Genomic DNA, 27,421 nt, shown 5'->3' on the forward strand with positions numbered 1-27,421 from the left:
GTGCATAGAGTGAGATACATGGTTTGAGTCTTCCAGCACCTTGTAGGTGTTTTTCCTCCCATTGTACAAGAAGGTTGTTTTGCTCTTATTTATAAGTAGAAAATCTCATGCTCACTCATGGGTTGGTTATATTTCTCACAGAGACCGTCAACTCAGCCGTCCAATTTCCATATAACTTGCTAGATGCAAAGGTAGCGTCCTTTTCCACAGTGCAGATTTCGGGTTGATGTACTAGCATGCAGTCACTCGGAAGAGAGCGAGAAAAAAAGTCGAAAGAAGCAGAGCTTTTAAAATACAAATGTTTCAACTTTTCTGTGAGACGATGCATGCCTCTTGCCTACCCATGCTCTAGGTACCAACATGAACCTTTCATCTCCTCTCTTGTTTCCTTCTACTGTTATTTTATGCATGAGATTCCCCCCCTCTTTCCTTTTCAACTGTGTGCTTGGCTGCCTTTTTTAACTTAAAAGTTTCGCAGTTGTACTGACTTCAGCAGGGGGGAGGGTGTGTGTGTCTCTCTGTGTGTTTTGCATGCAGATTACAGAATGTCATGGAGCTGTGCTTGTTTGAGGAGGGAAAAAAAAAGAAATACTCTGAGTTTCAGCTGCTTTTGTTTTGTGCTTCAAAGTGTGAAAATACATGGCATATGGAAATGGTGTTCTCTGATGGCCTTTGACTTTCCTTCTGGAGCATTTTACTTTATGCTGTGTGCTTGAGGAGAAGGGTAGCCATTTCCCCCCCTTTGCAAAGTAAGATTAATCTCCTAACACTTGTTAATAGTATTGCTGTCCTGAGCATGGAATAATACTAAGTCTTAATTCCTTTATTCTTACGAATCGATTGTATGATAATACCATGACCTGCTGAGGCTGTAATCACCTCTGCGGAAGGAACTCTTCCAGTTTCCGGGTTTTGATCCCATTTTGAAACCTCGTTATTTTTAAACAAATATGTCAGCAGGTATAGAAAGGTTTGAAAACATTCTTCTATCCAAGGTTGTAATTAAATTACAAATTAATGGATGTACTAAACAAAATCTAGGACACGATTATCCTTGGAATGTATTAGCCACCATGGCTGGAATTATGGAAAACAATTTGCATTTCACATAATATTTCTTTCGAAGGGAACTCACTGTAAAGGCCTGTTTTGTTTTGTTTTTAAAAATTATAATCAGATATCTCCTACATCGAAACCAAGAACAATATTTTTTTTAATGGTTTAAATTTTTAGAAAAACGAACTAAAAGATTAAATAGATTAAATTGCTTCCTCAATGTTATTAGATATGGTGGGTATGTTTTGGGTTTCGTTCCAAAAAGAAATATTGGATGTTGGTTCATTAATTTTTAATATAATTTATGGTGTGCATATTTGGTTTTTTACATTAGATGTTTGTATGGAATATATATATATATATAGGGAACATTTTGCTGAAAAATCCTTTTTTTGAGAGTACTCCTGTCCCCACGAGTGGTTTTTCTTGAAACGTCCTTGGAAGTTTAATATTGACTACTTTTTCCCCTCAGTCTTGTATATTCTTGAATTGTCTTTTTCCTCCATTTTCTCCGTTCTCAATCCTAGGTCCCCTAACAAAGAAACAGACAGATGATTTAGGTGATAATGAAGGTGCAGAGGATGAAGGTATTTTTTCCCCCTGCCAAACTGATTTGCATGACAAGGACCCCCCCCCTTGAAAAATCTTTTTTCTCCCCTCTTTTTTTTTTTTTACTTCTTGTCTTCTTTTGAAGATTTGTTTTTTTTTAATTCCCATTTTTGATGTGTTTTGTCTTCTTGCTTGTTGTTACATATTTTATTTTTTCTTACAAGAAAGAATGTTGTTAAGTTCTTAAGATAACAGTGTTTTAAAAACAAACCAACCCGGAGGCCATTTTACTTTTGTTTCCCCGGAACAGACTCCTGCTATGTTGCATCCCACTTTTGACTGAATTTTGTCCATGATAACTAACACGCTTTGGAAAGAGTCTCTCTCTCTCTCTCTTACACCTTCTTGCATGTTTTCTAACCTCTGTTTCTGTATATTTCACCAAATACAAAAGACTCTGTGTTTTTCTTTCTTTTCTGTCACCCACTTAATGCCATTTTTTAAATAAATATGGAAATGTTGTGTTTGTTGGGGAAGGAATGATAAACGCTGTGATAAAAGTGTTTCCCAAGCAACTGGATTTTTGTGACTGCAACTCTTTGACTTCTGCTTCAGGCCACCAAAATGATATCACAAACTCTGCTTAACCTTAGTAGGCATGACAACAAGAGAGAAAACTCTTAAGACCCAGTTCCCAGTCTATTCTGAATTGACAGCCTTAACACGGAATTCTAGAGACACACACATGAATTTATCTTTGTTTGTTAGAAAGATTTCATAAAATACATTTTTAAAAAAAGTATCACACCTTTCACAGGCAGAGCCTTGCTGGATCACTCCAAAGGCCCATCTAATTCCAGCCCTTCCAACCAGATGCCTACAGGAAGCCCAAAATCAGATCCTGAGCACCAAAGCACTTTCCGCACCTATGATTCCCAGCTTTTGACAGCAGTGGTAGAAATGGCCACTGATAACATTAATGTCCATTAAATTGTCCAATCCTCTTTTAAGGCGATCCAGGTTGGGTAACCATCACTACAGCCAGTGGAAGCGAACTTCTCAGTTGAACTCCCTGTTGTGCAAAGAACTCTGTTCTTTTGACGGTCCTGAGTCTTCCACTTGATGCAAAACCCTACTGAGAATTATTTCTTATTCAAATTCTTCTAATTTAATTTCAAAGTATTCCAAGCAGGCCTGCTGTCCATCTCTTCTCCAGGGCCCAAGGTTGTGGACTTGGTGCTACTGAGTCATGCCCATTGTTCGTGTTTCAGTTTATGTGTGGGGAAATGTTGATGTCCAGTGAAAGCAGTCCTTGGGTTTCTCCCATTGTCCAGAAATCCCTAAACAGCTCATTTCCCATAAAATAGCAACAGTGCCCTGTTAGTACAGTTATTTATTTAAACTTAGCTTGCCCCAAAACAGGGCTTCCCAGCCTTGGGGGTCATTTTATATAACTCCTGTTTACTTTAATGTGTTCATGGTTGAATAGCAATCCTTTCACTTATTTCTTCCTTAAAACAAGAATTAAGAGAACTGTAAATTGAGGTCAGTGGTAGAGGTTACTTTGCTAGAGTTCATTTTCCCATGCTTAGGGGTGTGTATCGTTTTGGACTGTTCTTGTCCTAATCACCTTGCCTTCCACGCAGACACAGATCTAACATTATTTTTCATCTTGCGTACATCTTTAAGATACAAATGTGCAGTTTCTGAGATGGGACAGTCCTGTTGGTACACTGCCTAAGGTTTAATGTGGAAGGAGGTTATTTGATTCAAGCAAAGTTGAATCTGTGCAAGGAGCCCCAAATCAAGGCACATCCCTCCTTGAAGTGCTTCCTGGTGGCCCTGTGATTCAGATGTCAAACACTACAGATAAGCGTCTGCTAAAGCACAGCTACTCATGCATTGAATATTTCCAGGGTGGCGTAAAGGGGAGAAGGGAAAACAAATACCAGAGATGGAGAGGATGCTTGGATTTCCACATGCTTGGATCAGTCCCAAGAAGAACATAGGCAAGCAAGGAGAAAATGGGCAAAAATGTGGCCTACTCAGAAATGGCCGCCACTGCCAATGCTACTTTATTCCCATTCACTGGTTGGCTCCCCCCCCCCCCGCCCCGATGCATGACTAACCATTCTGACATTGCAAAGAATTGCATTTTTATCCATTCCGCTCCCCCACTTTGTACACAGCTCTTTAAAATGTCAATGGGGATTATAAACTATTGTGCCTCATAATCCCTATAACTGCCCACCCATTCCAAATAACATCTAGCCCCACATTCCTTCGCTTTGCAAGCTGCCCTCAAACACACACATTGTGCATTGTTGGATTGCATCCAAAAAAAATCCCAAGGAGCATGAAAATAGAGTTTGTTCAGTGCTTTATAGATGGGCTGCCTAGCAGCTCTCTTCCTTTCCTTTGCACAAAAGGTTGCTGAAGCGGAGTAAGGATTTGGGTTTTGTTTTGTTTTTGTTTGGATTTTCTTGTGCAATGCTGTAGTGTGCAGCCTTGCACAAATAGTATCTCACCATGGTTCACGAAGCCAGTACCATGTACTGAGTCTGTCATGTACTTCAAAGCCATCCTGTTTTTGTTGTCCTTCACAAATGCAATACGTAGGTCTATCCAATTTCTGGTCACTATACATCAGTATTGATTATTTGTGGCCTGCTCTAGTATGAGGTGTAAAACAGGCACATTTGCATGTGGAAAAGACATCGCTTTTGGATTGCTTCATCAAATTGTCCACTGCTTTCAATTCATGAACACCCTCCCTCTACTCCCCAACACACATATTCTGATACATGTTGTCTGGGTGTCTTTGCAACCCTGTTAACATTCTAAGTAGAGATGGCAGTTCTTTCATAAATATAGTGGTCCCCTGCCATAACCAGAAATTAATAAAAGCATACCGTGCAACGGAACACTTAGAGGTTTATAAGCACAGTTTTTATTCAATTAGCAAGTGGAAAAGCCTGTGTTACTCACGGATAATTTTGAGGAATAGTTTCAAACCCCAGCTATTTACACAGCGGACCTTTTGTAGCTTTCCTAATTTGCCACATAATTGCAAGGGCAGGCTCTAATAGCTAAAAATCTGTTGAGTTAATCAGTACCTTTCATTCGTTGAAAGAGCTGAACATTCAAGCCTATCAGCTCAAATCCAGCTTCGGCAGGCAGTGACAGAATAGTAAGAATCAGAGCGCAGTTCAGAAGCTTCTATGAAATGAGTTAAGTTGCATCTTCTCCGCTCGCGATAGAAAACCACCCTCCCCATTAAAACTAGGTACCCTAGTGAAGTTTTCAAGGGCTCTGTCTGGAGTCTTAAGTTCAAAGGATTGTGAACCTTGCATCAACGCTCCAAGATAATTCCAGGACTTGGATTTCAGTCTGAGCTAGAGAAGGAGGCATGACTTCTGCGCCTGAGAAAGGCTTTGGAGCAGCAAGAGAAACAGAGATTTCATGGCCAAGAAAAAGCTTCTGTAAGCCAGGGATTGTGGGTCTTTGGCAGCCAAAGGCGGAGCACACTGACAGCTCTGACACCATGTGTGGCTTCCAGTTGCCAAAATGCATCTCTCTCAAACTGTAATGGATGACTTGGCAGTTCTTCAGGGACAAAAATAAAAATAAAAATTGAGGCTGCTCTGAAAGCCTTTCCACCAAGATGTATCAGTTTACCTGAAGGGTCCTTCATGAGAGCTGAGTGTGTTTCTCCCCACTCAGTTTTTGTCCCTGCAGCCACTTAAAGCTCTCTCCATTCAATTAATACTGAACAGGGGAGAAATTAAAGAGTCTTCAGGAGCAAAAGCTGCATATGGGGAAGGCCCCCCACAACAGAGGACCATTTGAGTAAGATGGTAATCTGAGGTAGGTAGACTTCCCTGATCCCTCAGGTGTGTTTTGTGTGTGTGTTTTTTGGCTCCTGTAGCCTCTTAAATTAAATTAGAAACCTGTTGTGAGGAGAGAGAGCAATAGAGAAGCCCAAGAATGGCACACGATAAAAAAACAAAAACTAGTAGCACACTATAAAACATCTACCCATGTACTGTCTGAAACCAAAGGGGCGCATAGGTTGCCGGATGTGAACCCCCCCCCCAAGCTCTCCTACCCCACTGCACACTGAAAGGAATGGAAAATGTAAACTGCACTTGCTTGAACACACAAGGCCTTAAACTGTGCACAGGGCGCACACACTGTCTTAGTAGGGTTTCCAATTGCAGCGAGAAGGTCTAAAACAGAAGTTCTTAACCTGGGGTCCATGGATGGGCTTCTGGGGGTCTATGAATCAGACACAAATTTCCCCCTCAATGTGCAAAATTTTGTGTTCATGTGCATATTTCTGGGAAGGAGATCCATAGCTTTCATCAGATGCTGAGAGGGGTCCATGAGTTTATTTTATTTTTTGAGGGGTGGTGTGTAAAAGCCTGAGTGCCCTGGAAAATTGGAGGTGGAGTTTGTGCATGTGCACCCCTGCCTACAATTTGAGACAGGGATGGGGAACCTGTAGCCCTCAGTATTGACCCCCATCAGCTCCCATCAGCCCTGGCCATTGACTGTGCTAGCTGGGGCTGATGGATGTTGCCATTTAGTGACACCTGAAGGGTCACAGGTTTGCCATGTCACTTTGACTGAGAGGTGAAGCTAGCATTTACCGTATTTTTCGCTCCATAGAACGCACCGGACCATAGGGCGCACCTCATTTTTAGAGGAGGAAACAAGGGGAAAAAATATTTTTCTGGTTTTCCTCCTCTAAAAGCCCTTTTTTGTGGGGGGGGGGGGGTTTTGGGAGGATCAGCTAAAAGTTTTGCAGCTTTTTTGCAAAGGGAAAAGCCCTGGCTTTTTTGAGGATCAGCTAAAAGTTTTGCAGCTGTTTTTGCAAAGGCAAAAGGCTTTTTTTAGGATCAGCTAAAAGTTTTGCAGCTTTTTTTGCAAAGGGAAAAGCCCTGGTTTTTTTTTCCCCGAGGATCAGCTAGGTTTTGCAGCTTTTTTTTGCAAAGGGGGAAAAGCAAAGCTCCTTTTGCAAAGGGGGAAAAGCAAAGAGGAAAAGCCCCATTTTTATGAGGTTTAACTCACATTTCTGAAAAATCTTAAGGAAAGGGAGCTATTTCTACAGTTTCCAGACAGATAATCTAATCAGCCAGTCACATGTCCTGGGGAAACAAACAACCTCCCTCTGCAGCACATTCAACAAAGGAGGGCGGGGCTGAAAGGGAGCCGGGACTCTTATCTCTCTCCCGATCTCTTGCTGATCAGCTGCTGAGCGGGGTCCTTTCAACACTCCCTTTTCTCTTTGTAAAATAAAAAGCATGATCCTCTTTTGGCCCCTGGGCAATTCAGCTCCAGGGACTACCATTCGCTCCATAAGACGCACAGGCATTTCCTCTTACTTTTCAGGAGGAAAAAAGTGCGTCTTATGGAGCAAAAAATACGGTAGATATTAGATGTGACACTGCTACTCACAAAGTTGGGGGACGTGGCACACATGGTGATATCACATCCAGATGTTACTGAGGGAAAAGAGAGGCAGTGTACTGTTTTCATTAGTGGGCCTCTTCCCTTTGTAACATCTGGTTGCGCGGCCAGGCGAAGTCCCCCCGGACCCCGGGGCAGCCCCTGAGGGAAATAACGACTCATGACAACATTGTATGGGATTAAATTGGCCACAACTTTATTAATATTTCAGATGTAGGAAGACCTTGGCTCAGGCATTGGGCGTTTATCCTTCCCAGGCCCCCAGCTGGGGTTCTGGGTAACTTCAGGGTTATCCAGCATGATTGGGAAGTGGGCTAGTCTGGAGAACATATGTTCAAGCAGATAGCCCACCCCCTATGTTCGCTGCCGCTGGAAGGGGAGGGCAGTGACGACCCTGGGCGTTTGGTCAATGCCTCCTGAGACCCCTTTAACGGGAACCCTGTTATCACCACCGCAATGGGGGCGGGGTCACCGCCCCACGCCCCCCCAATCCTGTAAATGACTAAAGGATTCCGCCCAAGGCCTGCAACTGCCAAAGTTGTGACGAATTGCTACGGGAAAGGCAAAACCTGCCAATGCAGGGAAATTCCTTTCCGGCCCTTTAACAGCAACCTTGTCATAGCAGCGCCTGCGTGCCTGTGTGGCTGTGGAAAAAAGGTGGTTAAACCTGCAAAGTAAACGTTACTTGAGGGTGTGGAGGGTGGGGAAGCTCTGAATCCAAACGGTCGCTTCCCAGGTATGACTCAATCTCTATTGTGTGTACTGCATAATCCCTCCTTCTACCTGGCCAATCCCCTGGCAACACCTCCCCAGCCGGGATTGGGCGGCTGCTAGAGTAGATGGAGTCCACAGGTATCCCAACCTGGGAAGGTGAAGCCAGACCAACTACCAGGAGCTGCCACTGTGATCCAATGGGTCGCGACCCCGCAACATGCGCACCCCATTTTATGTGGGGAACGCTCATTCTGCCCTGAGAGATTGAAAATGAAATGTCTGAGTCCCAAGGAGAAATGAAACCCCGAGCTAGTAAATCACAAAATGTGACAGGAAGGAAACTGAATAAATCTGCTTAGCAAATTCAAGGAGCATAAATCCAATGGTGTAATAAAATCCATATCAGTAGATCACTCAAGAGATATCATATTTCCAGCCAATTTCGGAGCACCTCTCTAGCTATGAAGTGTACTTCAACCACATCTGTAATAATAGTAGGTGAACCGTTTTCCTTTCAATGTTCCCTTCCACTTAAAAAAAAAACCAAAACCAAAAACCATTCTATCACTTCCCATATCCAACTTGTCCCAATCCATGCAGCAATGAAAGCTTGGGCTCTACCACTGACCCAGCTCTAATTAGATCATTTTTCTTTTTTTTCTTTTTTTCTCTCAGAAGACCACAAAGGCACCTAGTGCACATTACAGCCTAATGATCTGTAGCTCTCTAGTTTTGTAACAACAACAACAGCAACAAAGCAGGAAAAGTAACTACCATATTTTCCGGCGTATAAGATGACTGGGCGTATAAGACGACCCCCAACTTTTCCAGTTAAAATATAGAGTTTGAGATATACTCGACCGCAGATTCTCCACCCGGCGTATAAGACGACCCCCAACTTTTGAGAAGATTTTCCTGGATTAAAAAGTAGTCTTATACACCAGAATATACAGTATATCAATTTCTTTGTCTACCAGTGCTTACCATGGGCAGCGCTAGTATTTTTCCATGGGAATTATTAGCAGTAATATATCACAGAGTAATGAAACTCTAATCACAAGGGCAGGGAAAATTGCTCAACATTCTTTGCCGCCATTGACAACTTTAGAGAACCCTATTCTGTCAGCCTCCATTTCTAGCCTCTTCCTGAAGTGATGCTGAACTAGATAAGCCTTTGCTCTGATCCAGCATTCCCTTCTTGTCCATGTTCATGGAAAGTACAATCCTAAATCTGTCTGTATTCAATGGGTCCCCCCCCTACTTAGTACATTTAGGATTACAGCCCAGGCAAATATCACTGCCATCTAGGGAATTGATCCCAGGTCTTCCCAGTTTTGATCCTGTCCACAACTGTACCACATTAGCTTTCCCCTTCACATGCAGTTGAGCCTTGCATGTACTGTTTTACACACTAAGGCCATGTACAGATGGACCACCCCAAACTGCATGGCTGGCATGACGGGTGAGTTTGGCACTTCACATTATCAGCCAAGTTGGCCCAGGGTGACCTGAAAATGCTGATGCGGCAATAAGGTCCAAGAAGGAGTTGGTGGCAGTGGCCAGCCTTCCAGTTTCCCCGCTGCAGGCTTCAAGTGCATATTTATACTGTGCAGGATATTCACGCACAAACAGAAAAGGCTTTAGTGCCCCATTGTATGTCCATGAAGAACCTGCTGGCTTAAAAATTCAAATGATTTGTGCTTTCAGTTTTGCCATTAGCTGTGTTTTCACCCCCACTTGACAAAGACGGAGCTTCCACCGAATTATCATAATTGTATTGGTAACACTTGAAAGTATGGGGGAGAATAAATCCTGACAAAGCTTTCGTGAAAATAGCTCCCATATAATTATAAGCAATGAAGGGGCTGTCAGCATTTCCATTGTCTAGCCCACATTTCCAGCAGCAGGTAAGTTATACAAGAACGGTTGTCTCAGTTTAATTAGGAAATTCTTCAGCAGCTTCCTTAAAAAGAAAAGAAAAGAAAGTCTAAAACTGTTCCCCTGCATAACCCCCCCCATTCAAATATATATATACAGTGGTACCTTGGTTCTCAAACTTAATCCGTTCCGGAAGTCCGTTCCAAAATCAAAGCGTTCCAAAACCAAGGCGGGCTTTCCCATAGAAAGTAATGCAAAACGGATTAATCCGTACCAGACTTTTAAATACAACCCCTAAAGCAGCAATTTAACATGAATTTTACTATCTAACGAGACCATTGATCCATAAAATGAAAGCAATAATCAATGCACTGTACTATAAAATAAATAAGACACTTTTGTAGATGATAAAAATCAAAATTATTATTTTTTCTTACCTACACTGCTGATAGCCATTGTTTGGATGGGGGGCTTTTATCCATTTCCACAGTCACACAATCAATCAGTCAGTAGCTGAACTGGGTTCCACACAGTCCCAAAAACAAATTATCCGAAAAAGCCCCCAAAACAAAAATGCAAAATAAATAGCAAAATCAAAAGCGCCAAATACAGTGGTACCTTGGTTCTCGAACTTAATCCGTTCCGGAAGTCTGTTTGACTTCTGAAATGTTAAAAACCATGGTGCGACTTCTGATTGGTGCAGGCGTCCCGAAACCAATAGCTGACAGCCGCATTGGACGTTTGGCTTCCAAAAAACGTTCAGAAACCGGAACACTTACTTCTGGGTTTTCAGTGTTTGAGAACCAAGGAGTTTGAGAACCAGGGTACCACTGTAGTGTTGGTAATCTAGAAAGAGGACACACAACTTGTCCAGCAGGCCGTGTTGTGACCTCTGAGTCCAGTAATGATCCAGACACAGAGCTTGAAGATGCAGAGGCACCAAGTAAGGAGCTGCGCCAGGTTCTGGGCTCTGAGCTGACACCTGAAGATAAGAAGACCACTATGCCCAAGGTTGTCACAGAAGAACCTCAGAAATCACCAGCAGTGGCAGACCTTGGGGTCTCAAAGGCCAACAGTGCCCTGTACAACACCAACATTTGGTGCCCCCTACCTCTTGTGCTCCATTCTAAATCATAGTTGGCGCATCCTCTGCAGTGCCCCCACGGCTCCATGCCCAGCGCGAGGAAACTGGTCATGATCTTCTAAATCTGCCTCTGCTGCCAGGGCCTGTTGGGTCAGAGCCTGAACTCCTTGAGTCACCTCCTGATCCTCAACATCCAGATATCTCCCACTTCTCATCACTGATCCAGGGAAGGAGGCTATGGAACCCAGGAGAAGTGCCTGTCTCCAGTCCAGGAGGTTGTTCTTTCAAGGCTCTGAAATTCTCACAAGGGGGTAAAGTCTGGAGGAGGCAGCTTGGAGGCAGAGGGTTAAAAGGCTTCAATCTGCTTCCGGCCTTTGTCACTTGGAGCAGCCTTGCTACATTCTTCAGCATTGGATCTGAACATGAGATGCAGAGCCAGACCTCAGCTCAGTAATGGAAATTAATGCTCTACCATTGCATTTTCCCACTCTAATTCCCCTGTTGCTAACATCTTTCCCAGTTCATTATTATTATAATCAGCATTATATGGAAAATGTTCCATGATTCAACAATGGCAACAGTGTAGCTCCTTTGGAATGAGCTGTTTTCCACCCACCCCTGCTCCTCCTCCTGAATTCCATGCTCTTTGCACGAAGTATCAGTTAATCCAGTTAATTTGCATTTCCCCTTTAGCTGGTTACCAATGTACACAGGTGCCTCAATACGTCGCTGTAAAACAGCCCAAACGTAATGTGAACTTATGCACAATTGCAGTAAGTTTGCTTTTGTGTGGTGTTTTGTCAATGTGTGTTTGTAAACCGATCATGTGAAGGGGGTCTTATCCCCCAAACAAAGAACAACAACAACACTTGAACATAGAAGAGCCCTCCTGGATCAGGCCAAAGGCCAATCCAGTGCAGCATCCTGTTCCCAAGATGGCCAACCAACAGCCTATGTGTAGCCCACAAGCAGGACTTGAGAGCAACAGCACTCTCCTCGTTTGTGATTTCTAACATTTGATATTCAGAGGCGTATTGCCTCCAGCAGTGGAGGCAGAACAAGGGGTTGTTCTTAATGCTTTCTTTCCACTTCAGAAACAAGACTGAACAATTTGGAGCTTCAAAATCTCAGAAAAAAAGATGGAATGATTTTTTTCCCCAAAGCATCCCTAAAGTCCTTCGGGAGTGGCAAGGCAGGGATTAAACTCGCCAAGTCTATTCAGACATAACACCACATGAGCCCGAGGGCTCAGTAACATCTGAATTCAGCTGCCTACATCTCCTGCCAAACTTCTGGGGAAATGCAAGACTGAGAGTAAATGTTCACACTTACTGAGAGGGGGGGGGAACCATCTCTTGGTTCACAAAAGAAGTGGATTTCCTGTAGGTCAGTGCTGAGATCTTTGACAGTGCAGTGTGGAGAAAATTTATATCATCTCTATTCTTATCTGCCGTGGCATGTGGATAAATTGAGAGGAGTTTGCAGTACTGCCTGTCCTTAACCTTTCGGAGCATAATATTCAGAAGGAAGTCATAAAAAAGGCATTATGTAGGCTGAATTTATTCAAAAGAAAATCCTTTATACCTTGAACTTTGCTTTATATTGGAATGTATGGCTGTGTGTGTGTGTGTGTGTCCCAATTTTCCTTGAATTACCCCAGTTTATGTGTGCATATATGTACATGTTTTTGCCACCGAAATTTCATTACTATTCACAGTTGGTGCTCTGTGACTTTAATTAAAAAGGAATTCTTAAACAATTTCCAAGCATACAATTAGCCACGTACAGTTTCTGCTGTGAACAGTCATTTAGCCATCCCCATATTAATATTTTATTATTTCTTCCTTCACTTTTGAATCTGTAGAAGGAAGCAAAAAAATAAATAAATTCAGAATACTGTACTATGCTTTGGGTAAATAGCCACCAATAGCTGTGCTTGGAAGGAATGGGAATTAATCCACAAGCAGCCTGCCTCATTGTGAGGCTTGGATGCAAACATGCCATAGGCAAGCAAAGTGCCCTTCTGAAATTGAGCTTGAAATGTGAATGTGGAGCATTATCTATCTTTGTTTCGCGGCCAATCTATCAGTGATTTAAAACAAGAACCAAAACACAACCATCCTTCAAAATCCATACTTCTATGAATTTTGCAATGCACTTCTCCCGCCAAGTAATATGTGCAGAAATGCATGTGCTGGAGTAAAGTGTCCACAAATATGCATATATTAGTGAAAATAACTTACAGATGCATTATTTCAGGGATAATTGCTTTGCAAAAAAAAAAGGTGTCTATTAGGCAACGCTGCAAACAACCGTTTATATTTGGAGAACTTTGTATTACAGTGCTGAGCAATTCATATGAGGACTTTAATTTTCTTTTTGTAAACGTGGAAATGAGAGCAGAACTTTAGATTAGAAAAATAAGTAATTTAGAGAAATAAAAACCTATCTATCCCACTGTTCTTATATTCTGGAGCACACGACAGCTTCACATAATACATTGTTAAAACAACCATCTACAATAAATCATTAAACAAAAAATGGAAGATCACTGCGTCATCATGAAATATAGCACAGCAACCACATGCTTAAATAAGGGACCACACTCCTGGCATAGAAGAATGAAGAAACAAATGTCTGGATAAACAGAGATGTGTGTAACTGTTATACTGCCCTGTGTCATGTTGTTGTCATCCTGGTTTCTGCCCAGGACAGGACCATGAGCAGGGGGTTATCACCTGCTGATTGTAAAAGCCAAGTCAACTGGTAGCGTGGAAGGTGGTCACTCAGGTTCTTTGGACCCCAAATTGTTCAGGGCTTAATATGCAAATAGCAGGACCTTGAATTGGGCTTGGTAGCATACTGACAGAGCCTTCGAAACCAGAATGATATGATCTCTCCTCATGGTTCACATGACTAGTTGGAGCATGGCACACTGTACCATTCAGGCCTCATCATGGGACTGAAACTGCCTTGGTCGCGCTGGTTGATGATCTCCGGCGGGCTAGGGACAAAGGTGAGAGCTGTTTCCTGGTTCTGCTGGATCTCTCAGCGGCCTTTGACACCATCGACCATAACATCCTTCTGGACCGGCTAGAGGGGTTGGGAGCTGGGGGCACTGTTATACAGTGGTTCCGCTCTTTCCTCCTGGGCCGTGTTCAGAAAGTGGTGGTGGGGGATGAGTGTTCAGACCCCTGGGCTCTCACTTGTGGGGTGCCTCAGGGTTCTGTCCTCTCCCCCATGCTTTTTAATATCTATATGAAGCCGCTGGGAGAGATCATCAGGGGGTTTGGGTTGGGTGTTCATCAATATGCAGATGACACCCAGCTCTACCTCTCTTTTAAATCAGAACCAGTGAAGGCGGTGAAGGTCCTGTGTGAGTGCCTGGAGGCTGTTGGAGGATGGATGGCGGCTAACAGATTGAGGTTGAATCCTGACAAGACAGAAGTACTGTTTTTGGGGGACAGGAGGCGGGCAGGTGTGGGGGACTCCCTGGTCCTGAATGGGGTAACTGTGCCCCTGAAGGACCAGGTGCGCAGCCTGGGAGTCATTTTGGACTCACAGCTGTCCATGGAAGCGCAGGTTAATTCTGTGTCCAGGGCGGCTGTCTACCAGCTCCATCTGGTACGCAGGCTGAGACCCTACCTGCCCGCAGACTGTCTTGTCAGAGTGGTGCATGCTCTGGTTATCTCCCGCTTGGACTACTGCAATGCGCTCTACGTGGGGCTACCTTTGAAGGTGACCCGGAAACTGCAATTAATCCAGAATGCGGCAGCTAGACTGGTGACTGGGAGTGGCCGCCGGGACCACATAACACCGGTCCTGAGAGATCTGCATTGGCTCCCAGTACGTTTCCGAGCACAATTCAAAGTGTTGGTGTTGACCTTTAAAGCCCTAAACGGCCTCGGTCCTGTATACCTGAAGGAGCGTCTCCACCCCCATCATTCAGCCCGGACACTGAGATCCAGCGCCGAGGGCCTTCTGTCGGTTCCCTCACTGCGAGAAGCAAAACTACAGGGAACCAGGCAGAGGGCTTTCTCGGTAGTGGCGCCCGCCCTGTGGAACGCCCTCCCGTCAGAAGTCAAGGGAATAAACAACTACCTGACATTCAGAAAACACCTAAAGGCAGCCCTGTTTAGGGAAGTTTTTAATTTGTGACTCTGTATTGTATTTTGATTGTTGGAGGCCGCCCAGAGTGGCTGGGGAGACCCGGCCAGATGGGCGGGGTATAAATAATAAATTATTATTATTATACCAACTGCAGTGTCTGGACAGTCTTCAAGGATAGCCCTTTTACAGTATCTGGGGTGTTAGGGACGCAGGTGGCGCTGTGGTCTAAACCACAGAGCCTAGGGCTTGCCGATCAGAAGGTCAGCGGTTCGAATCCCTGTGATGGGGTGAGCTCCCATTGCTTGGTCCCAGCTCCTGCCAACCTAGCAGTTTGAAAGCACACCAAAAGTGCAAGTAGATAAATAGGTACCACTGCACCAGGAAGGTAAATGGCGTTTCTGTGTGCTGCTTTGGTTTCGGTGTTCCGTTGCGCCAGACATGCTGGCCACATCACCCGGAAAAACTATCTGCGGAGCGGACAAACACCGGCTCCCTCGGCCTGTAAAACGAGATGAGCGCCGCAACCCCAGAGTTGTTTGCAACTGGACTTAACTGTCAGGGGCCACATTTCTCAGAAGATATCTCTAAGCTGGAACTGTTCTGCCTCCAACAATAGATGCCCCATAATTAGAATTCATGTGCTGAGACCTCTCTCCCATAATTATGTCCAATTCTTTACCAATATTCTTCACCTCAGTTGAAGGGGCATCACTGGGGCTGTGAGAGAAATGGCCTGTTTTTTGTGGGATGAGGCAGATTTTCTACACTTCACAATATGCATTCTAATAGTAGCCCCCTAAAAACATCAGACCACAGAACCCCCAAATATCCTGATACAGAGCCCCCTGGTTTTGACATTTAGAGCACAAGGATTCTTCAGCCTCTCAGATAGGTTGTTGTTGTTGCTGCTGCTGTTTTTATTTTTATATTGCTTTAAATTTTAAAGGGAAAAAATCTCAAAGCGGTTTACAACCTACATTAAAACATCAAATAAAACAAGCCAGAACAAAACATTAATGAAGAAAGTCAAACAAAAAGTAGACATTCAATTTTTAGATTATCATTGTACTGCCATGGTTAATCTAATGGCCATACGAAAGGAAAACCACACAATCCATAGAAATGCTAAACCTCATTTGAAAAGGATCACAGGTGCTCCCAAACTGGGAGAGAAGTGAGCCATAAGCCTTTGTAACTTTCATGTGACCCATTGGTGGCCGCCATTTTGTGTTTGTGCTCAAAATTCCTCTTCAATGACACTTGGTGACAATGTAATGTTTTGCGTGTGCTGCTAGGGAACGATGCCATAATTCGTATCTCCAAACCTTTGTCAGGCGTTAGAGATATAGATGTTGTGTAAGATGTCATAATTCACATATGTTGCTTGGGAAACACTTTTCGAAAAATAATAAATAAATAAATAAATAAATAACAGCTTGGGGTAGAAACAAACTAGGACTTTCATGTGCATAACAATGTTCTTGGGATAACATACTTCTCAATATTTTTCTTCCAGACATTCGAGATAGTGGGGGGCCCAAACCTGTGATGGTGTATATTCACGGAGGGTCCTACATGGAAGGCACTGGAAATTTATATGATGGCAGTGTGCTGGCAAGCTATGGCAATGTGATAGTCATCACCGTCAACTACCGGCTTGGGGTACTTGGTAAGAAAGATTCAGATTTTAAATACCGGTAGTTCTTGCCTTGTGCGATACTCTTTCTGTTGATTAAAAGACAATTTGTAGATTCTTATGCTTTAAAAAAAGGAGAGGCTTCATTTTTAAAAAAGAGGAAAGGTTTGCATTCAGTGGATTTCAAATTTGTTATTACGCAGCCTAACCTGCAATTATACCCCTCTTTGATGACAGAAGCAGAGTGCAGATGTTCAGAATGATACACTGCTTTGTCGTTTGCACTCATCCTGTATTACAGTAATTAGTCATGCAGAGGGAACTACAGCAAATGGCAAGCGCTGACTGAGATGCAATTGTTTCTGTTTGTGATGAGACAAACGTCTGGATATTGTGCTGACAGGTTTATTGTGTTCCTTCGGAGTTTTGGATAGTAAGATTGTTTGGGAAATGTTATTCACTGCCAATTTCCACCTTCTCATATTTTGAATTTAGTCTGGTGCCTTTTAAGTGGAAAGTGTATTAGCCCTGTTAAAAAAAAGTCCAGATAAAATAAGCTTGTGGGGAAAATGTATTTTGAAGCTCTGTGCTTGGAGGGGGGGGAAAGTATTCTGCTAGTGTTGTTCTATATCACACAGGTAAATACATTTCAATGAAAAGCCATGTTTTAGTTAGCTGATGTTTCTCAAAAGGTTAGAAGAGTTAAGATCTTTTATGATTTAGTCCGGAGCTTTCGGGGTGTTTTTAGTTGTTGTAGATTTTGGCAAAGAGAGAGGTTGTTTTCTTCTGAATATTTCTTGCAGAAGCACATCGTAATGCATGTTTAATTCTAGCATCTGATGGTGTTATTACGTTTTTATGGAAGCATAATAGGAGCATCTACCCATAATGCCTCAGAAGAGTTTGGGCAAGAGGTGGTGTGTTTTAGAAACTGTGGTTTGCCTCACAGGTTTATAAACTGTGGTTTGCCCTAAGAGAAGACTCCTTTTGCTCTATCATAAGTTAATTTCTTCAGAACCCATCTTTCTGCCTGCTCCACTTAATTCCCTGTTATTAACTCCCGGAGAGTGGGGAGCATCAATCTGCTGCTTTTACCTGGCGATTAAAAAAAACTGATGCACTGTCAAGAAAATGAATTTGATTTGCTTTGGTGTTCCTGCTCATCTCTGGCTTTGAATGCAATCTAACTCCAGTCCTTGAAACATGGTATAATTTTTGTTGCTTCACCTGACAGTCCTCTCCTTTCCACTTGCACAGGGAACAGTGCAATCTAATAGCTGTGTGTGACACAATGTTCAATGTCCAGACCCTGCTATGATTTGTATCAGATTACTTTCGCATAGCCTACCTGGTGTCTTCATTGTTTTCTCAGAGCAATTAAATATTGACTTGGAATCTCTAGGGCTATGTTGTGCAATAATTTACAATTCACTTTTGTTGTCGGTATGCAAGATCCTCTTTCTGCTTAGCATATGTTTCCAGTTCCTGATTTGTGTGAGTATATTGTGCTGCGATTCTATTTAAAGAGCACCCACCTGATACAATCTTAATCTATTAGGTGGAGTGGGCAATCAAATACCTGTAATTTCTTACATAATACCTATCTAACCTGTCTATCTATCTGTCTATCCATCCATCACAGACTTGAGTTGTGGGAAGAAGCCTCTGTATGTGTGTGTGTGTGTGTGTGTGTGTGTGCATGTGCACACACATTGCTGCATGCCACCCCAATCTGTGAGTGGTGTGATATTCCAGGGGTCCCTGGCACTTACCCAGGATTCATGTGTCCTTTGGAAGTGAGGCACAGCAGGAACTGTGGTGTCTTTATGATATATGGTTTATATACCCATATATACAACCAGAGCCTACAATGGAGGGGTTCACAGCATTAACACTCCAAGAGGGTCTTGTTTCTCCCATAGCCATAACCTTGGATTCAAACAGAAACCGAACATTTCTCTCTCTCTCTCTCTCTCTCTCTCTCTCTCTCTCTCTCTCTCTCTCCTCCTGCTGCTTTGCTTCTAACTCACATCACTTAACTCTCAGGATTATATTTTAACACTTGCTGGATCCAGGGAATAGAAGGGTCTCAGCATACAGTCTATTCACTGTATATATACTGCCTGGAGAATCCTCTTGTGCTGCTCAGCTCACTAGGGAACATCTGAGAGTGGTGTAAAGGCTGTTGCAAGGCAGAAAACAGTTGATTTTACTTGGTGCTCCCTTCCTCCTTTTTTCTTACTGCTTGGCTGATCCAGCAGGAGGGCATGTTGTGGACCATGTAAGATTAGACACTGGGCCTGAGGAGAGCAGATTGCACACTTCTGAACAAGAAATAGAAGAAAAAAGCATTTTTTTCAGTCTACGTACGTATGGTGACAGGAGAATGTGCATAATGCACATATATACAACCTGAGAATGTACAAAAATGATGTCAAAATATGCACATTATCCAAAGTCAGTTGGGGATTATGCACAGTGGCCAGAGAATGTACAAAATTCAGTCCATACATGCAGATTTCCAAGCCTGTGCATATTGTATGTGAAATGTGCACAATTTTCTTTTTCACAGAAGGATTATGTGCACATTATTCACGAAAATGGGTGAATGTGCACAATGGCTAGTTATGCACATTAGCCTCTTAACTTACAGTCCCCTTAACATATGTATTTTGCAAACTGCCTATATGTATTGATGGTGAAGCAGTATATAAATCATTCACACACACACACACACACACACACACACACAACCATGATCAATAATCCACAAGACAGTGACAAAGTCAGTGAGCCAACACAACACATGTTTTCTCTGGCTCAGTGGATCAAGTATCCATTTGTTGCTGTCAAAAACTGGAAAGGGGGAATTTGTAGTGATGAATTCAAGAGTTCTCCCTAACACCATTATGATTAAAACCCATATCTCTGTGTTGAATTTTAGGCCCAGGCCATAATGGACTTGACGCCAGCACTGTTCCCTTCTCCATTTTCTGAATCTAACTTATACTTGAGATTTGGAGACCACATGCAAGGCAGGCTGGTTGGTGATGGCAGAGATCCATACTTTCCAACATTTCTTCAATGAAAATAAGGACATCCCATTCCATAATGATAACTTTACTATTTATACCCCACACATCTTATTGGGTTGACCCAGCTCTCTGGGCAGCTTCCATCATATATGAAAACATCATTAAACATTTTTTTTAAAAAAACCTTCCCTATACAGGATTGCCGTGAGATGGTTCAGGGGTTGGATAGCTCCAGGCCCTCCAACATTTCTCCAATGCAAAGAGGGACGTCCTAAGGAAAAGTGGGACATTTCAGGATCAAATCAGAAACTGGGATGGCTTCTCTAAATCAGGGAAGTCCCTGGAAAATAGGGATACTTGGAGGGTCTGGAGACCTTGTAGGAATCATTCTGAAACACCTAGTTGCTTATGAGCATGCTCAGAAATGTGTGGCCCATTGCAGTGGCATCGATCCAGTGAGTTAGTGCAAATTTGTTTGTTTACAAGCATTCCTAAATAACTTGTGATTTAAATATCCCCAAATGTGCAGGAAAAATAGCACAGAAACATAAAACAGGATCATACAAAAGTAAAATGTTGTTATAAAAACAAGTAAAAATGGACAGGTGAAAATATTTATATGAGAATATTACATATGTGTTAATAGGGATAGGTGCCCTGATTAATCAGGAGGTGTGTGTATATCTATATCTCTATCTAGATATATAGATATGTCTATGATCATTTTTCCATTTAACAAGTTGAAATTGTCTCTGTGATGTGAGAGGAAACATATTTACTGGCCTATAATATTTCTGATTTCTTGTTCTGTGGCTCAGGGTTAATCTTGCTGGGTAACTCTTATCATGACAATCTTGAAAAGAAATCACAGCTCATTTCTCTCCCCCTCCCCACTTCTACAGTCTGGTGATTTAAGAAATAGCAGCCATCACTTATCATTTCTGCCCTGCCTCATTATGAGCTCAATAGATACCGCTAGGAGAACTTGCAATCCTTTTTTTTTTTTTTTTTGCTATGTCAGATTTTGGCAATCCAATTTTAAATAATCACTGAAGATTCAACAGGTCTCACGAAAAGAAAAGCCCAACTTAAAATATTTTCTGCAACTACCACTTCAACTGCCACTGCTTTTGCATTTCCACTGTCTCAGGTAAGTTTCCTGGGCCAGCGGAATGGGGGCTTCAGTGATAAGGAAGGCAGCCTTGGGATTGGGGTAAGTATAGCCCCGATTCACATCCAGGAGCAAACAATCAGAGCAGTTCACAATTTAACTATCGAGATCTCATGACATCCCTAAACACCACCATACCTTTGTCAACTCTGTGATACGAAACACAGCAGTGATGAATCAGGAAGCAAGGAGCACTTTCTGCCTCTCCCCTTCAAACCCACCATAATGAGGGAGCTTTGAAAAACAGGTAGCAGGCTGCTCATCTAGGGAAGCAGGAGGGTAGAAAGACAGAGTTCTGTGCTGTGCACGAATCCCACCCTCTAATTTCTGCTGTGTGTGGTCTTCACGTGAGAATAAATCCCACTGGAATCAATGGATCCTATTCCCACGTTCCAATGAGTTATATAATCTGTTTAAAGAATAATAATTCTGATCTTACTGTATAATATTTTAATAAGATGTCGTCATGCTGTAGTTTTCAGTGCCTGCAGGGGGTGCTCTCCTCTTGAGCAATCCATTCTGGCAGCAAAGGGCAATCAAGACTGCTGTGGTCAGAGACTGGCAGCCTTCTTATTCCCCGCACCTGTGTGCTGCTGAACTTTCTCTCCTCCACTAGCTCTCTTCCTCTCTTCCATGGTAGTGGGGTAGGGGGAAAGAACTCAGCACTTTGCTCAAGCAGCCGCCCCCAAACTTCCCATCCTTTAAACCTCACCCCTTCAGCCTCCAACAGAGCCCCCTTTTTGAACCTCTACACTCCCTCTAGAGTGGGAAGGAGAGAAATATCTGTGGCGTGCTGCAGAGGAAGAGACTCTGTTGTGTAGAGACACAAAGTGAGAGAAGGCTGTGGGGGTGCTCTTAGGTAGAGAGATAAAGTTATGTGGGGTGTTGGGGGGAAAGAAATGCTCTTGAGTAGAAAGAGAAAGGGAGAGAAGACTGTGTGGGCTGTGTGGCCACAAAGAGTTGTTCGTGTTCATGTGGGTACAAAGGTGTGCCAAAATAGGCTGCACTCCCTGTTTCAACTTTGAAATTTTGACAGGTGAGCAGGAACACCGGCCTCTTGGAGCCAGAAAATCCCTCCCCTAATCTAAGAGGCTTTGGGGTATGAGGATTGGGGCATTTTGGCAAGGCTTGGGTGTTAGGCAGGTTGGCGAGCAGTGCGAACAGCAGTGTAACCCCATGTCATATATAACGGTCTTCTTCTTCTTATTTGGCGATCACTTGTAGCCGAGTAAGATTGTCTTCCATAATCACGGTTTTAACAATGAGTCCATAAGTGGCTGTGGAGGCCAATTCTGGATCCACACGCCCTTCCACAGTGGGGACATAGGTTTCCGGGTGAGAGTTGCAAGTAGAACGAATTCCTTGCAAGTAGAACGAAGTCATTCTGTGCCGTATCTGCAGTTCCCTTACAGCTGGATCAGAAGATGTCGTGCAAGAGGATGCTGTGCCGCTGAAGTCTTCTCCCCCTCCTCCATATCACAGTTGCATGGTGTCAGGAGAAGACAGTGGTAGAGCCCTGCAAAATGACTGCATTTGTGGGACTGGAAGCTAGTTTAAGGTCACTGGATATTCCTCTGCGTCATTCATTTGTTGTGCGTGCCTTTTAGCTGCTGTCAGTTGCAGCCAGCATGGCAGAGCTAGGGTGTGTGTGTGTCTGTTGTTGCTTAGCTGGCTTCCCATCATGATAAATGACGGTGGAGGGGCAAGGCAACAATGAAGTATAGCAAAGTATCGGCTCACCCAGTGGAAGCATCACATTGGCCCCGCCACTGCACCCACACTGCGCTGACCTCTGACCTACCCATCTTGGTCACCAGAAGTGGGAAGCCAGAAAGCAACGTTGCTCTCCCCACCACTGCGCCCTGCTGGCTGCTACGAGAGGCTGTGCTCAAACGCTGGCTCATAAATGCCCACTGTTTACACATATACTGTCATGCCATTGAAAAACAGTCACCTTCATTTTGTGGCCTGCTTTCCATCCATCTCTCAGCTTATTCCTGACTCCCAACTCATTTCCCACTGGATACTGCGAGAGGGGACGCTCTGATAGGCAAATGAAAATGCACCTCTTTTGCCTCTGCGACCACTCCGTTCTATTGAAATGCAAACCCTGTGTGAGCTGTCTGTTTTGGTGATGGATCGCACACGGGGAAGTCTGATATCCTTGACCTCCTGGGTTTCTGAAGAAAAGCTCTGCATTACAAGCTGAAGATGATTTTATGGCTTATTTTTGTTTAAAACAGAAATGACTTGCAAAAGGGCAGCAACTCTGCAACGGGGGAAATTTTTCGAGGTCGGCTGCTTTAAGCCCTTTAGGAAGTTCTTTCAAACTCCTGGTATACCGGAGTGAAATTTTAGAGAGGGCAAGGAGGCAGGTAGGTGGGTGGTGTTTCGTTTTTGTTTTTTAAAAAATTCTCTTTAACAAAAGAGACATTAAAAAAAATTGAAGATCCTATGTTAGAACCCAAAGATTCTAATTGATAAAGGGTGTGTGTGACCATGCCCCAGGCACGAACATGCACACACACAGAGCTGGAACCTGTGCCTAAAATACTGCAGTCTATCCCACCCTCTGAAAAGGCTTCTGCAGCTCATGGTTTTGAACAAGCAGAAGCCTTGCAGTGAAGTTTGGGCCTTGTAGTGTTTCCAGGAGGATGTGGTGAATTTCAAGTGTGAGGAAGTGATCACGATGCCTTTCACATGCCCTTATTTATTATTAGTATTATTTGTTAAGATTATTCATCGCTTGTCCCCCAAGGGTTGTTAAGCAACTTAACAAACAAACACACACACACACACACACACACACACACACACACTGTATCATTGCTGAAGCAATACCCCTTGTTTAACTTAGGGAAATGGATATCCAGCATACTTGAGCAGATAAGCTGTTCCTCTTTTTTCTGCTCATCATTATATTCTTTTCCTGGGGTTTTTGTTGTCAGATGACATATGGACGTTCTGTGCTGCAGACTGCTCTCATTTATTGTGGTAAGAATTTGCCTCGACACCACCTTGTTCGTTACCCAGGTGAGGAACAACCCACCTTTTGAATAAACCACAGAACCAAGGAAACTATTTCCAAGTCCAGCATCCAGATTTAGGGACCCAGTGTTTATTATAGTTATTGCAATAGGACAGAGCTCACTCAACTCAACGTGCCAGTTGAGATGGTCTGGCCCGAGGCACTTGAGAACAAAAGCTTATATTGTAGTTCAAATACAGCAAACAAAGAATCATAAAATATCTTCACCTACATAAGGAAAGGTTACAGGTCATGAGAAGAAAAGCATACATGGCTCCATACTGGTATCTTTAGTCCCGCATCACCTTGGAGTGGCCCCGATGTTCCCAGATAAGGAGAGGTGGAATGCAGCGTAGGAGGGAGGGGAGAGACTCACAAATGCAGAACAAAACAAAAACAAGCCTAATACATTCTAAAAGGTTAAATACAATTAAAGTGAAACATTGAAAATTATTAAAATAATAAAAATATATACCTGGGATCTCTAATTCTTATATCACTATCTATTGGTTAGACTTATACAAGCCCTCTTCCAAAATGAGGCTCCTTTAGCTTGGGGAAAGTGTAAAGAACAACGGCTCCTCTTCATCCTGGAGAGAAGTGACTAGTGGGGTGCCACAGGGTTCTGTCTTGGGCCCAGTCTTATTCAACATCTTTATCAATGACTTGGATGATGGGCTTGAGAGCATCCTGATCAAGTTTGCAGATGACACCAAATTGGGAGGGGTGGCTAATACCCCTGAGGACCTGATCACAATTCAAAATGACCTTAACAGATTAGAGAACTGGGCCAAAGCAAACAAGATGAATTTTAACAGGGATAAATGTAAAGTACTACACTTGGGCAAAAAAAAAATGAAAGGCACAAATACAGGATGGGTGACACCTGGCTTGAGAGCAGTACACGTGAAAAGGATCTAGGAGTCTTGGTAGACCATAAACTTGACATGAGTCAACAGTGTGATGCAGCAGCTAAAAAAGCCAATGCAATTCTGGGCTGCATCAATAGGAGTATAGCATCTAGATCAAGGGAAGTAATAGTACCACTGTATTCTGCTCTGGTCAGACCTCACCTGGAATACTGTGTCCAGTTCTGGGCACCACAGTTCAAGAAGGATACTGACAAGCTGGAACGTGTCCAGAGGAGGGCAACCAAAATGGTCAAAGGCCTGGAAACGATGCCTTATGAGGAACGGCTTAGGGAGCTGGGTATGTTTAGCCTGGAGAAGAGGAGGTTAAGGGGTGATATGATAGCCATGTTCAAATATATCAAAGGATGTCATATAGAGGAGGGTGAAAGGTTGTTTTCTGCTGCTCCAGAGAAGCGGACATGGGGCAATGGATTCAAACTACAAGAAAGAAGATTCCACCTAAACATTAGGAAGAACTTCCTGACAGTAAGAGCTGTCCAACAGTGGAATTTGCTGCCAAGGAGTGTGGTGGAGTCTCCTTCTTTGGAGGTCTTTAAGAGGAGGCTTGACAGCCATCTGTCAGGAATGCTTTGATGGTGTTTCCTGCTTGGCAGGGGGTTGGACTGGATGGCCCTTGTGGTCTCTTCCAACTCTATGATTCTATGATTCTAAGAAGTGGGACTGTAAATCCATGTCCAAATTGCGATTCCTAACATCCACCACTTGCACCACTGCCAGATGTCTATGCCTTGGGTGTAAGGTCTGGAGTGTATGTATGCGCGCACCTGAAACCATCTAGTAGAAAGTGCATTGGTCTCTCCATCACATGTAGAAGCCTCCACATAGAACCATGCATGGAACCATGAGAATCATCTGAATTGCAGGAATCCTTTGCCCAACTCGTGACCCTGCTCCATACGTTCAGCTGAACACAAACAGGTTTGCTCTTCAGACCTTCAGAGATTTAATTAACAAGTGTGCCTTGTTATGTTATATATATATATATAGGTCTCCCAGCCCTATCTGGCAATTGAACCTGGCACCTTCTGTGTGCAAAACAGATACTCTCCCATTAAGCTATGGCGCTTCCCCTTATGATGTATGCGAGGTTCTTTCCAGAGTTCATCCTGCTTAGAACAGAACTACTGAAGACAATGGAAATGGTTAACTTAGATCCATTAATTTCAGTGGGTTTACTTTTATAATAATTTAGTTAGAAACAACTCCTAGGTTCTTGTCAGGCAGCTTTCTTTTCTTTTTAGAAATTGTCACTTTCTTCTAATCCATATTAAAAGAAATATATTAAAATACATGTTTCTGCCTACCTAGGGAATCTCACTAGGACGTTAGCGTCTGCTGTACTCTTTCTTATGCCAATATTCATTTAAATGATTGTCTGCTTGCAGTGTTGTTTCAACTCTTTCCTATTTGAAAGGAAGTAATTAAAGGAGGGAGAGATTTTTGTCATCCTTCATTGTTAAGCTTTGTCATCCGACTAGTTTGGCATTGCCAAGAAGACTGATATCCATTGCCCTTGACTGTTCTATATTCAGTCTTCTTTTCCTGCATTATATCCACCCCCTCCCTTTTCTTTTTACAACTCTTGGATGGATTTCTCCCTTCGAAGGACCATAATAGGACTCAGAGGAAAATCATGTTTGGGAGGCCTTTACTCCAACTCATCAGTAAATTGCTTTGAGGTTACCAGGGCGATTCATGGAAATCTCTTTCTTATTGCAAATACTGGACCTATTTCAAGGTTTTGTTTTTGTGGTGAGGTGATTGTTATTTTGCTTCCTGCAAAGCGGCAGATGTTCAGACACAGCTACATCCACTGTACCCTCCAAATGAATGACACCCAGATCTGAATCAGGTTTGCCTAGAAGGCAGGGTTCTATCCAGCTAAGTCATATTCAGAGTAGATCCACTGCGATCATTGAACGTAAATTAGTCATACCCAGTGATGTGAAGGGGTCTTCTCTGATTGTGACTTAGCTGAATGCAACTCTAAGTCAGATGCATTCTGCAGACATTTGCACGAATGCTGTGCATTTTAACAACAACCACAACCACAACCACAACCACAACCACAGCCACAATTTATTATTTATACTTCACCCATCTGGCTGGGTTTCCCCAGCCACTCTGGGCGGCTTCCAACAAAATATTAAAAATGCAATAAAGCGTCAAACACTAAAAACGTCCCTAAACAGGGCTACCTTTAGATGTCTTCTAAAAATCAGATAGTTGTTTATTTCCTTGACATCTGATGGGAGGGTGCTCCACAGGACGGGCGCTACTACTGAGAAGGCCATCTGCCTGGTTCCCTGTAACCTCACTTCTCACAGTGAGGGAACTACCAGAAGGCCCTCAGCACTGGACCTCAGTGTCCGGGCTGAACGATGGGGTTGGAGATGCTCCTTCAGGTATCCTGGGCTGAGGTCATTCAGGGCTTTAAAGGTCAGCACCATCACTTTGAATTGCGCTTGGAAACGTACTAGGAGCCAATGTAGGTCTTTCAGGACCGGAGTTTTATGGTCTCGGCGGCCACTCCTAGTCACCAGCCTAGCTGCCACATTCTGGATTACTTGTCGTTTCTGGGTCATCTTCAAAGGTAGCCCCACATAGAGCACATTGCAGTAGTCCAAGCAGAAGATAACCAGAGATAAACTGTCTGGTGAGACAGTCTGCAGGCAGGTAGGGTCTCAGCCTGTGTACCAGATGGAGCTGCCCTGGAAACATAATTGACCTGTGCCTCCATGGACAGCTCCAAAATG

At 43.3% G+C, this 27,421-nt stretch overlaps 1 protein-coding gene across 6 annotated transcripts in view; it reads left to right on the forward strand.

The window, feature by feature from the left end:
• Window positions 1-27,421, forward strand: part of NLGN1 (neuroligin 1) — a 609,345-nt gene that overhangs the window by 318,223 nt on the left and 263,701 nt on the right. For 4 of the 6 annotated variants that reach the window (XM_033150667.1, XM_033150668.1, XM_033150670.1 and 1 more), the window contains 2 exons: window positions 1,584-1,643; window positions 16,380-16,532. In XM_033150667.1, the coding sequence (XP_033006558.1) occupies window positions 1,584-1,643; window positions 16,380-16,532 (213 nt within the window). The remainder of the gene's footprint in view (window positions 1-1,583; window positions 1,644-16,379; window positions 16,533-27,421) is intronic. The other 2 variants (XM_033150672.1, XM_033150673.1) reach the window with 1 other exon arrangement.

Source organism: Lacerta agilis, chromosome 5, assembly GCF_009819535.1.
Source record: "Lacerta agilis isolate rLacAgi1 chromosome 5, rLacAgi1.pri, whole genome shotgun sequence".
In the NCBI taxonomy this organism is placed as follows: domain Eukaryota; kingdom Metazoa; phylum Chordata; class Lepidosauria; order Squamata; family Lacertidae; genus Lacerta; species Lacerta agilis.